Below are 13,434 nucleotides of genomic sequence, written 5' to 3' on the forward strand. Positions count from 1 at the left end.
TTCCCCAAAACCCCACTCCCCAGATTCCTGTGACATCATTTGTGATGACAAGATGGTGGGAGTACCATCTGGACCATCTCTGGACCTGGCAGGGCCCAAATTCAAACCGTGCCCAAAAGAAATTCCTTTCACCTCGTGTTAAATATCTGCCAAGGAGGACTCTTGCTAACCTTACTTTAATAACACGTCCTAATACATTGAACACTTTTGTTTAAGAATGTCTTTTATTGTGGTGGCGTCCAAGTCCTGATTTCAGCTAAGGTCATGATCTTGCAGTTTGTGAGCTCAGGCCCCATGCTGGGCTCTGTGCTAACACAGCAGAGCCCATTGGGATTCTCTCTCTCCTATCTCTTTGCCCTTCCCTCTATCTCTCTTGAAATAAATGAACGTTAAAAACAAAAAACAAACAAAAACAAACAAACAAAAAAAAAAACGGTTAAAAGAATGTCTTTTATTTTTCAGTCTTAATCTATAGTTGATCTTAGTAATATTAACCAATAATTATAGTAACCAAATAAAGAAAATTTGTTAGGGTTTCTTGCCTTTTCTGCAAATGTGGAGGGAAAAAGCCATGCACCTCTATAATCCTGTAACAGCATCTACCACTCCTCTGACCCTTTCTCAACTACTGGTGATGCTGGGCTCCAAAAACTGCAGGATTTCCAGTAAGTATAACTCAAACTTTGAATCCTGTAGTTTACAATTGTTGGTATCTCCTCTGTTTGTTATGGTTTCATTTGTCATAATAAGCCTTCAAAAAAATTTAGCAAGAAATCCTTTTATTTACTTTTCCTTCTGTCATCTCTCAAATATAAAATTTATCTTATTTATCTTGCAAATTAATATATTCCAAAGATACAGTAAGAACTAAGTTTTCATTTTATGACATCAGGTCTTTTAATATCCAGAACAGGAATCAGGATATGCTACAAACAACACTGTGTACACAGACTGTGAAGGGATTGAGCTCCGACTGCCTGAATTTGTGAGACTATTACTTGAATATGCTGTTATCATATTTGGAAAGAAATATGGAGAAATCCATGAGTAATGGGGCATGGAAAATGACCAAAAGTATAGAAATCGGGCCCAAGAAAGAACTTAAACAAGTTTCCATTCCTCCACTTACAAAGAAGGTGACCAATGGACTAGACCGCTGGAGCATGTTCTTTAATTTGGGAAACATTTGTGGAGTGTCTGCCCCAGACCAGACCTCATATATACACGGGACTGAAGGTGACAAATCACAGTCCTGACTCTTGAGGAACTTGGGGTCTTTAGGGGGCACCTGTGCTATATCACAGTCCATAGGGAGACAGAAATTGTAGCAAAATGCATTTTTATGAGGTACATAAAAAATTCTCTGTATGTAGGGTGATTACAACTGGCATGGGCCACTGGAGGCTGCTATCGAAATCTGAGTTAGTGGTAGTTTCTCCTTCAGGGCTTATTTGCCTCTCAAATAGGATGAGGAGTCCTTTCAGAGATATTATTGTTAGGTGATTGCCATGTTTTCTTCCAAAAATATCATCTCCTCATTCCACAGTAAAATACTATGTACACAGTAAAAGTACATGGAAGTAAAAAAAAAAAAAAAAAAGTACACAGAAGTAAAGTACATAGAAGAAAAAAGAAGGTTTAATCATTAATATCAAACGAGAGGAAACAATACAGAAATAAATATGTACAACAACAAAAAAAAACCCAGAGCAATGCTTTAAGTCCATGCATATTTGGCCTTCCTCACTTAGTGAGGTTTCGATAGGCTCGTAGCCTTGAGGGCAGCAGAGGGAAGCCGTGCCACTATTTCTTGCTCTGCCCGGTGCTCAGCTGGAGCTAGCAGCAGAATACCAGAAGGGGCTAGCGGTCGCCTCTGTGCTGGGCGTGTGTGTGTTCCAGGTCCTAACTTGTGAGATGGACAAACGCCAGTGACGCACGTGGAGTATTTCCTTCGTGGCAGTCTGGGTGTGTAGATTCACCCCAAGTTAGACACCGTGCCACTGCCCCCCCCCAAATTACAAGTTCAGATTACAACAGAATTAAAAATGGAATATTCTGAGAGCCAGAAGTTGTTTGTAATATGACATGGTGTCTCTGGTCACATAGACAGGCCACCGTGGCTTTTTATACCACAGCACAAATACAAAGACTGGTAGTTAGTTAAGAACCGCCAGGTTCCTGGTTTACGTTCCAATTCCCACACACCGTATTAGGCTAATTAAACAGAATAATAATTTGGTTAAAAAGAACCAAAAAGAAAAAACATGCCCACGAAATAACAATACCTTATTTCAAAATCATAAGAATGCTATAGTGATTGGGTCCGTGGATACATTCACAGGAGAAAAGCGAACACATTTCTCTTTAGGGAAATGTTAATCACAGCTGATATGAAAGACAACTGTGAACTCAGGAGGGACAAGCTTTACTTTATCTGGGAAATAAACATTTTAGCTTTTGCCTTTCCACCTGTGAACCCACTTTCAGAAATGCACTGGAGAACACTTTGTGACCTTCCGTTACCTTGCTGGAAAACTCTGAAGTCGATTATAGGCCATGTGAAGGATCTTTAGGTGGGGGTGCCCTGTTAACAAGGGCACACATTTATCTGTGAGGCTGTTATTTGTCAAATACAACTCCTGCAGGATGCTGCTCGTCTCTTCCGACAGAGTGGCTGGCGGAAGGGTTTCCAGTTTGTTGGCAGACGCATTCAGGAATCTCAGGCTACAATGACAAAATGCAACAAAATCCCACATAAGCCAGAGCTCTGGTCCAGAATCCTCAACACATCTGGAATTTTTCTGACTGATACCTGGCGTGTTCTAAACTGGGTTTAGAAACAGGCATTTAAAAATAAACCCTGGCTTTCCTCGCCTGCATATAGATACGTGACCCCACGCTCTGTGATGAACACACTATCTATACGTGCTAGACACAAAAAGGTAAAAATCAATGTTTACGGAAGCACCAAGGTGAGAGGAGGGGATTCATTCTACAGCTGGTAGGGAGTGGAAGGGAAGGTGGCATGGGAAAGTTAATATTCTGTCTTCAGGAAGAGAAAAACAATTGCCTATTTTTAAATAAAAGAGCCCTTAGGGTAACAGGACAATCAGACATGAGGTCACAATACAACTAAATCACACGGTGAGTGTGATGCCCAAACCGCGTTTTGCAGACACGTGTTCGCGACTGCGGCATGTGCTCCATCCACTCTCAAGCTGTAGCCCCCGCAACATGGAGAGTGTTCAGCCCGTCGGACTCTCCCCTGTGGTTACCAAGGTCAAAGCTGCCTTGCCTCCCCACCTGGAAAAGCCTGTTAATGAACCACCTTTCTCTTGTTTCAAAACCACCTAGGTTTGAAACTTTCGGCATCCAATTCAGGACTATTCTGCCATATGTTAAGAAAAAAAAAAAGAAAATCTTCCTTAAAAAAAAAGAATATGCAATATGAGGTATGGCAGTTTTTAATCCTGGATAAAAAGAAGGCTTTGTATTCAGGAGTCATCCCCAGGACTGTCATGCCAAGCTGTCAATCCACTAATACTCCCCAATCTTGCAACCCCCCCACACATACTTATACACACTGGCCAACTCCACTACTTGTCTAAGGAAAAGCAGTATCCCCAAAATAGAACATTTTCCATTAAAGAAACACGTATTCAGTTGACATTAAAAAAAAAAAAAAGGGAAGCTAGAAAGGGCTGTACAGACCATAAATAGTCATGGGAAATTATAGTCGTGTGTGCCACACGGAAGAAAATAAAGGCCATTCATGCAGTTTCTGAAACTAGTTTTGAACTAGGAAGGAAACCAATTTCAGCACCATAGTTCTTTAAAGTATTTTTACGAGTCTGTTTCGTTGGGTCCCATTTATATCACCTGACTTAAATACCCTGTTAAGAATTTCTTCAGGATAAAAGTAGAAAAAATAAAAATGCATTGCCCTAAAATATCATGGACTGGGGTTGGGGGGGGGTAAATTATATGACAATCTCATTAAAATATAACTCTCTAGGGAATATATCAGTTATGGACACAAGGGAAGAGAGAATTCATGAAGGTTCACCTGTCTTCAGGCCAGAAAAAAGAGGGAACACGGTTGGGAAAGGAAAAAAGACAGACTAGTGAATGCTCACCTAGAAAGCTGTCAGAGGGGCTTTGAAACCCCTCCCACCATGTGAATGAGGAGGAGACCGTGATTTCCAAAAAGATCCGTCCTCTCATCTTGTTGAAATTTGCTGCAGTGAAGGAGCCAAATACTCTTTTATGGGAAAGTAAGGGGGAAAAAACCCCTTACATCCTACCCCTCCAGGAAATGAAACTAAGTTAAAACTACATGGGTTGGTTCCAAAGGATTTGATTTGAACTGAAAGGGCCTGGTTGAATCACCTTGTTAGCTAACGGCCAGAGAGCAGACAATCGGGCTAAAAAGTTTTTGATTAAATGGACTTGGGAAAACTCAATTCAATACCCATCGTTTTACAAAAATTCCTAAAGCACTGAGTTTCGCCTCAAGTCAAGATGATGTGATAACCTCAAGCTCCTTCCCTTATAGATTTTGTGATAACTGTAGAAAACACGGTCTCGCGTGCTGAGAAAAGTTTCGTCCCTATGATCCTCTTCACCAGGCAACCCTCTTCTGCTAAAGAGAGAAAAGGCAGTAACATAGGACTGCTTTCCATTCATTTGTAAGGTGCTATGCTGAGGCCACAGCTCTTTCCTGTTTTCTGTTTCATTTGATGCTCCCATCAGCCCAGAGATGGCTCTCATATTTCACAGAAGACAGAAACTCAAGCTGAGAAAAGTCAAATTACTTGGCAATTGTTAAAAAGTAATTAATGGCAGAGCCAGAAATAAAACCCAGACCTCATTAATCTTCAGAGTCCGCAATTCCCTGACACGTCTCTCCAAAATTCAAATGTTAAAAAACAGTACTAATAACACATTTGCTGAGGACATTTTCATAGGCCCTCCTCGTGAAAAATGCTGGAGGTCGAGCAGGACACCTGCGGGCAGTGTAGCGACCAAATGCACACAGCACTTCAAGATAACTCAGATTCAAAAACCATTCTTAGCAGAAAGTACAGAAGTTGTGCAGAAAAAAGTCATGTACGGCTTCTGCCCTAAAGCATCTGGAAGGCTGCCCACAACAGCAGGGAGAGACAAATCCACTTCCTGCTTCTTGAGCAGTCGCTCTGTTCCTGACACGTTCTGTCCATCTGCTCTGGCTCATCTAGGTTCTATATTGTTTTGTTTTTGTTTGTTTTTCAGTAATTTCCAGCACACCCTTACATTTTACAGCCAAGTTCTGCCACTGAAGCCAAGCACGGGATTTGGTGGTGAAACCGATTCCCCTATTTGTAGGTGCACCAGGCTGCCTGCACTTTAACAATGTTTTTTTGGAGATCCGGCCCGGGACTTGTACTCTATTAAAAATCCAAAAGGTTGAGTCTGAGCCCAGCAACTTTCCTACTTTTAGACAAAGACTTGATTTCTGGCCCCCAAATGTCCCAGGAAGTGCGTAACCCTCTAAATTCCTTATCATCTGTCTGCACAACATAACACTTTTACCAACTTCATCATCTTCATAAGGTTGGTAGCTCGTACAGGGCTTCCAAACTTTCATGATAGTAACCGAGAGTACAAAGGACATTTTACGTGACCACCCAACACAGATGCAGCACACACACGTGTAATTAAAAGTTTCATGAAACAATCACTACTTAGTCTCACTTTATCCTGCAGTGACATTTTCCATCCTACTTAATTTCTTAAAGTGCTGGGAGGAGCCCACTAAATTAATGCCATACTCCACTCTTCAATTCGAAAAACAAACCACAATTATTGTCTGGCGATACCACCTAACAGTGCTGATTCCAAGTGGAGAAAAAGCGCATGCAGTCTAACAGAACTATTGTTTCAAAAGGTAGGGAAAGCTGCCTGGCTTGGGCGCTAAAGGCCACGAGGCTACGAGGTAAAGGAACAAAAGGTATACAGATGAAAGAACTGTTGGACAAGAACACGAAAAGAATTAGTTTTAAAAATAAGTACAATTATAATTAACAGTGATGCAATGCTACCGGTTCATCTACAGACCTTCGCCCACCTTCGTCCATTATCCCACTGACGTCCTCCACCTGGTCCAGGACCCAATCCGGGATCCCACCTTGCATTTCGTCATCGTGCTTCCTTAGCCTCCTGTAGTCAGTTTTATTTGTCTTCAACAACTTTAACATTTTTGGAAAGTACTAGACAATTATTTTGTAGAAGGTCTCTCAATTTACATTTGTTTGATATTTTATCATTACAACACGGTGGTACGTTTTTGGCAAAAACACAGAGTAGTGATGTTGCACCCTCCTATCGGAAGGTACACGATTCTCGAATTCAATGCCCAGATACACTGATTAGGTCAGTCAGGTTAAGGCTTCAAAAATCTGTGGAATTAAGGATTCTGATGATCAGCCACACTGAGACAGCAGAACTGAGGTAAGGGCCAGGAATCTGCATGTTTAGTAAGTTACCCAGGGCATTCTGAAGATACACTTTGAGAAACACTTTAATTTTATTCTCAAAACACCAGTACTTCACCAGTTAGCTCCCTTCACTTAAACAAAATAGTGTAGGCAACTTAGCTCTCAAAAATGCCAGAAATATCTGTCTTTGCCAAAAGGCACCAGTTGTCATGGTCAATTGATCACGCTCTCCAAATTCTCTGTTCCCGTTTAGTCCCGTTGATATTTACACATGTTCTGAGTCACTAAAACTTATGGTCTGTAATGTGACTAATACTCTCAGGGTATTTAATAATTACCATGTACTTCATCCGCACATACACTCTCCCCACTGCCCCCCTGAAAATACCTTGTACTGCTCCAACCACGGATAAAAACAGATCCTAATGTCCACCACAGCAGGAATCTACAACTGTCCTTTAAAGGGTCAGCTGTGACTTTGTTAACTAGACCAGCTGAATTCAGGAGCAGCTCTCCTGTGATCAAAAGATTATTCAGGTGTGAGATGGACGGGGAGGTGGCCATCACCAAGATTTCAGGAACAGAAGGGTGGTGGTCCCTCCTCCACTCGTTCCAGTGACCCAGGGGGACTGTCTACCCCACCCTGCCCAGTTGTTGATGAAAAACTGATTATCTGAAACTCTCCTGGGGGCTTCCATCGAGGGGATCTCCAACTCTAAGCAAAAAGAGGTAAGCTGGGAGATCTTGGCCAGTGAGATCTGGATTAGAATACTGCCAGTTCACCCCACAGAACAAAATCCCGCCCTCACCATAAGACACAAAGTCACAGCTTCTCAGCAACACAAGGTCCATAGCATCTCACATCTGTCTACAGTTTTCGACACAGCTGCCAGTGAAAAGCAAGTCAAAATAAACAAAACTCAAAGAGGCATACAGAGAGTAAACTCATAAGCTAACATTGCCGGTTCAAGCTATAAGAACTTTAATAAAATTGCTCTACAGTTTTCAGAGGAAGAGAGAGATATTACTAAAAGTCACCTAATTTAGGGGCGCCTGGGTGGCTCAGTTGGCTAAGCAGCCAACTTCAAGTCATGATCTCACAGTTCGTGAGTTCCAGTCCCACATCAGACTCTGTGCTGACCGCTCAGTGCCGGGAGCTGGTTTCCGATTCTGTGTCTCCCACTCTCTCTGCCCCTCCCCAGCTCTCTCTCTCTCTCTCTCTCTCTCTCTCTCTCTCTCAAAAATAAATAAACATTAAAAAAAAGTCACCTAATTTAAAGCACATTCCCTTCTCTCATTTGGTTACCAGACACCCTCCCGCCACCAGGTGAAGAAGATGAATATACAACCACTCTAAAGCTGTAACACTCAACAGACAATATCATGTAATTAAAACCATGACATTGGTTTTAGCAGACAAGATTCAGAGCTAAAGAAAAACTCACAAGAAAGAGAGTCAAAGTTCAGTCTTTGGCTCTGTGTCCAGTGACGCAGGCTTCTCTGACAGTTCTCTTACAGCTTCCAGGCACAGGCTCTACGTAGAGCACTAGCGAAACCACTTATAACTAACAATGACCTGTATCCAGGCCCTCTCCTCAGTTATATAACCAAACACAGAGCTGGCAACAGTAATTTATTATCACAAAACGAAGAAAGACACAAGGAGCATCTCATACTTGTAAGATTTGTATCATGGAGCAAACTGAAGAGAAGGATCGGAGCAAAGTCTCATCGCTACCAAACAGCTCTGCATCGCACGGCAGCCACAGGCTGTTTGTTCTTCCACTCCAGGAGCTTCCATTGAAACTACCCGTATCAGTTCCCTCCCTTTTACCCTCTAAAACCCGCCTTTCATTATGGCTTATCGTGCCATGGTTTTAGAGTCTGCACTTGACTGTTAGCCCCTTGAGGGCAACACCGACGTCAGGCACTTTCAATGCCCCGTGGCACCGAGCAGGTACCAGGACCGCAGGATGTTGGCCTGGACCGTGCAAACTAGAACCAAGCACAACTGAAGTCACCTGCAAGAAGCCAGTCACAGAGATTCTTTTCTCAAAAACCCACTTTCGTATTTTGAATTTCGTGTTTTCTGGGCTGACCTCCTGCAACGGTCAGTTCTGGTTTATTCCTTCCCCCCAAACTCATCAAACCAAATATACAGTATCTCCACATTTTCCTGCATGTAGATTATGCCCCAGTCAATTAAAAAAATTTTTAGACAGACAAAACCTCCATTATTTAGACATTGGAAAGGGGAAGAAGTATTAACTCTTTAAGAAGTGGCAAATAGTTCAGCGAGAATCATTATAAAATGTTGTGTTTCTTGTCTTCCAACAAGTAACACAAGAACACTGTTCAAAAACAGCAGCCAGCAGCTTCACACTGTCCCTTTCATAAGCCAATCTGCCTGTGAGGACCAAAACTCTTAACTTTTCTTTCTGACTCAGAGTCATGACTAATAACACACTATGCTGGAGAGGTGGCTATTATGGTGGTTGGAAAACAAAGGCACTAAAATATGTCTTCTTGAAAAAATTCATTTCAGCCTTTTTTGGTCATTTGCTTTTCTCTCATAAAATAAAGGAGGATGCTTGCTCCTAGTAATTCTCCCGGCCTTTTACTCCAGGACGTTCCTGTGCCAGAAATACATTTCACGTGGCCTGCCCTCCTCCCAGGATGCACAGAGGCTGGTTAATCCCCTGACAGCAGCTCCTATTTTCCAAAATGCAGCTGGCTCTGGATAGACCCATCTATTCCGTCTACGGGAATTTCTGCCTAAATGCCTTTAGCTTACACTGTTAGCTCAGCCTACACTCTCCATGACAGCAATGTCCTCTTTCAGTGGCTCCTAATTTTCCATGTTGCTTTACTAGAAATATTCCAGTTCACACACTCCTTCCTCTTCCAAACTACAGATTCTGTTTGGGAACTGTCCAGAATATGCAACGTGCAGAAACCTAGATTCAGAGCGAGTCGCACAGGATCACAAAGTCACCAGTAAGCAGAATCACTGATGGAAGAATCTACATTACAGATGTCCCACTCAAATCCTTTTCTGAACACAAAAACATAGTCTCCTTGACTACACTTGGGAGCTCCCGCTCAGGGACATGTTTGCAGGTCTGCCCCAGCACCAAGGAGACTGAAGGACTGCTCACTGATTGCTTCTAGGGAATTAAAAATATCCAGAACTGTCCTTTTAAAATCAAATCCTCAAAAATGAATAAAGACTCACTATTATTTGTTGGAGAGTTCCAGCACTATTTACCTACTCTATTAGCCATGAACTTATCAGACTTGGCCAGATCCAGAAATGATTTTATCTCACTCAAAGACTCCTAAATCTGAATCCATCTATCTGTTTCTGTAGATTCCGTATAGACGCCCAGGAGAACAAGTAGATTCTCATTATAAAACCGCACCCAAGTTTTGCCTAGTTAGCCTTATGAAAGAGGACACAAGGTTATAACATAACTTAGAATTCTCCACAGGGAAAGAGATCAAATCCCACCGTATTCATGACAACAAAAACCATGTGTCTACAGTTGCCCAAAGGCTGTGCATTGCAAAGTTGACCCCTGAACAGCACAGGTTTGAACTGCATGGATCCACTTATACATGGATTTTTAAAAATGTAATACAGGGGCGCCTGGGTGGCTCAGTCGGTTGAGCGGCCGACTTCGGCTCAGGTCATGATCTCGCGGTCCATGAGTTCAAGCCCCGCGTCCGGCTCTGTGCTGACAGCTCAGAGCCTGGAGCCCGTTTCAGATTCTGTGTCTTCCTCTCTCTGACCCTCCCCCATTCATGCTCTCTGTCTCAAAAATAAACATTAAAAAAAATTAAAAAAAAAATGTAATACAGTACTATACATGTATTTTCTTTCTTATGATTTTCTTAATACCTCTTTTCTCCAGCTTACTTTATCATAAGAATACAGTATATAATACATACATAACATACAAAATGTTTGCTAACTGATTATTTACATTATCGGTCGGGCTCCTGGTCAACAGGTTTTTAGCAGTTAAGTTTTTAGGTGGTCAAACGTTACACACAGATTAAAAAAACATTTTTTTAATGTTTATTTTTGAAAGAGAGTGCAAGTGGGGGAAGGGCAGAGAGAGAGAGGGAGAAACAGAATCTGAAGCAGACTCCAGGCTCCAAGCTGTTAGCACAGAGCCCGATGAGAGGCTCGAACTCACGAACCACGAGATCATGACCTGAACCGAAGTCAGATGCTCAACTGGCTGAGCCACCAGGCATCCCCCACACACAGATTTTTGACTGTGCCGGGGTGGGGGTGGGGGGGGTGGGGGGGGTGGCGCCCCCTGTTGTTCAAGGGTTAGCTGTACTTTGATATGAACGCAAAAGTAAGAATAATTCTTTAAATGATCTTGAAACATTGCTCTTTTGTCAGGGGAATGATAGAGCACTGGTCAATTACAATTTAACAATCCCATTTTCTCACAATTCCATTATTTCTCTATATTCCAGTAGGAATTCATTATAACTTATATTAGGTACAAAAAAAATGTTTTTTAAAATGAGGATAAATGAACAAAAGGAAAAGGAAAGGAGAACTAGAAATGTTCTCTATCCTGATCTGGGCGATGATTACAGGGGCATATACAAATATGAAAATTCACTGAGCAGTGTGCTGAAGGGTTGTACTTTTTTTTTTCACTATAAGCTATCTCTTGATTAAGAAGGGTTTTTTTTAGGGGCGCCAGGGTGGCTCAGTTGGTTAAGCATCTGACTTCGGCTCAGGTTATAATCTCACGGTTCATGAGTTTGAGCCCTGCATCAGGCTCTGTGCTGATGGCTCAGAGCCTAGAGCCTGCTTCCGATTCTGTGATCTCCCCTCCCCCACTCACTCTCTCTCTCCCTGTTGTTCAAAAAAGTAAACATTAAAAAAAAAAGGTTTTTTTTTAAAGGACATAGAAGAGGGGCGCCTGGGTGGCGCAGTCGGTTGAGCATCCGACTTCAGCCAGGTCACGATCTCACGGTCCGTGAGTTCGAGCCCCACGTCAGGCTGTGGGCTGATGGCTCAGAGCCTGGAGCCTGTTTCCGATTCTGTGTCTCCCTCTCTCTCTGCCCCTCCCCCGTTCATGCTCTGTCTCTCTCTGTCCCAAAAATAAATAAATGTTGAAAAAAAATTAAAAAAAAATAAAGGACATAGAAGAAAAATGAAAATCCACAGGTGAAGGTAGTATTTAAAATTCCTTAAATTTTCTTTTGTTCATTAAATAAGTATTTGTTCAGCACCCTGTTTTATTCCCGACACACTGCAAGATGCTGAGGCTAACACTGTAATTAAGACACAGTCATTGGACACAGCGTTCGTGATCTAAGAGTGGGGACAGGCAAGTAAACAAGAAATTATAATACAGTGTGTGGTGAGTATTATGACAAGAATAAGCACAGGGAGTTGGTACACATGGTCAGGTATCTAATTCACTTTCGGAGAACCAGAGTTCTTTTTGCCCATGAAAAATCTCACAGGTTGAAACACATCTCAAGTTTTTATTTTAAGGCTGAAAGACCCATCATTATTTTCTTTTTTAAAAGCACCACAAAATTAACTTTTTTGTTTTTCTCATGAGGTATACTAGAAGTTCAATCCTTTATGTCATCTCTAAGGTCACAGTCACTCACTAAAAATAAACATTAGCAGCGGTCACAATGATGCAGGCCATCAGGCTAGGAGCTTTTTAGGACGGTACACAAGGACTCTGAAGCAAACAAGATGTTCCCAAGTAAGTTACCACTCAGTTGACTTAAAGCTTTCTTTAAGGAAAGTGCTGCATGTGGCCACTCTTACTTAATGTTTAACCCCCTCCTCACATCAAAACAATTTCTTTAACTACTTAGTGTAACACAACAAGCTACCTGGAAAAAGTCTGTTCAAAAGGAAATAATTTAAATGCAAGGGGAAAACCGTGGTAAAGGTAAGAACAACTGGTTAGAAAACAACGAGAAATGAGCAAACCCTAGGAAAACGATGGCCGTTGCCCAGAGTCACAAGTACATGAAAGCAAGACCAGAGAGCCCTGAGAGAATGTGGCTAAGACTGCGGCAGCTGCACAAGTCAGAGCAGCGGCAGACTTATCCTCGTGTTACGGTGTTACGGCTACACCCCCACGACACGTGCTTGTGAACGACTCCAGGCTCTTCTCTCCGGAAAGCAGTCAAATTAATGAAGAACCTACAGGTTCTCGAGTCCAGGTTCTTGCCCCGACTCCACACGCTACCCAACAGAGACGTGGCTGGCAAAACCGTGCTCTTTGTAAATCTCAGGCAGATGAGCAGAAAACCCACACAAACGGTGTCCTGCCACGTAAGACGGGTCTGCTGGCGAGGGGACGCTCGCTCGGCGACTCAGATCAGCAACCGAAACACACCAGCTGCGTTACCTGTCGGCCTTCATCAGAAGGTTCGGCGGCAGCTCCAGGAGCTGGTTGTGCTGTACATCCAAGACCTCCACCGAGGTCCTTTCCAGCCTCTCAGGGAGCCTCGTCAGCTCATTGTGTCCCGCCAGTAGCTTCCGGAGAGCGCCGTTACAAAATAAGCTGCGCAAAAGGGGACAAGACAGAAGGAAACTTACTGAGAGCTAATTCGGGACAAAGAATAAAAAATGAACAGGAGTCGAATACTTAAAACAAGCTCTCCGAAGAAACAAATTCATCCAGAGCAACTGCAAATTCACATTACCATAAGTTCAAACTTGGAGCTCTTACATTTCAGTGTTTTCCATACTGCATGAATAAATAAGTAAATAAGAAAACCTATGAGCAGGAATATTTAACAAAGCAGCTCTACTTAGTGAAAGCGAAAAAACAAGTTTCATAGGAGATACCGAAGAGAACAGTCTACCCTTGTTAGACTCACTGGGCGAGCTTTAAAAGGTTGTAGGCTTCCCACGGTAGGCCTTGTTTCTCGTATTGCCCTGGAACACACG

General features: G+C 42.5%; 1 protein-coding gene across 1 annotated transcript in view; it reads right to left on the reverse strand.

Moving 5' to 3' along the window:
• Positions 1 to 13,434, reverse strand: part of PHLPP1 (PH domain and leucine rich repeat protein phosphatase 1) — a 214,337-nt gene that overhangs the window by 29,554 nt on the left and 171,349 nt on the right. The window contains exons 11-12 of the mRNA XM_040478481.1: positions 12,890 to 13,045; positions 2,524 to 2,724 (exon numbers count right to left, since the gene is read on the reverse strand). Of these exons, the coding sequence (XP_040334415.1) occupies positions 2,524 to 2,724; positions 12,890 to 13,045 (357 nt within the window). The remainder of the gene's footprint in view (positions 1 to 2,523; positions 2,725 to 12,889; positions 13,046 to 13,434) is intronic.

This window comes from Herpailurus yagouaroundi, unplaced genomic scaffold (assembly GCF_014898765.1).
Source record: "Herpailurus yagouaroundi ecotype Mexico unplaced genomic scaffold, PumYag 142, whole genome shotgun sequence".
Taxonomy (NCBI): domain Eukaryota; kingdom Metazoa; phylum Chordata; class Mammalia; order Carnivora; family Felidae; genus Herpailurus; species Herpailurus yagouaroundi.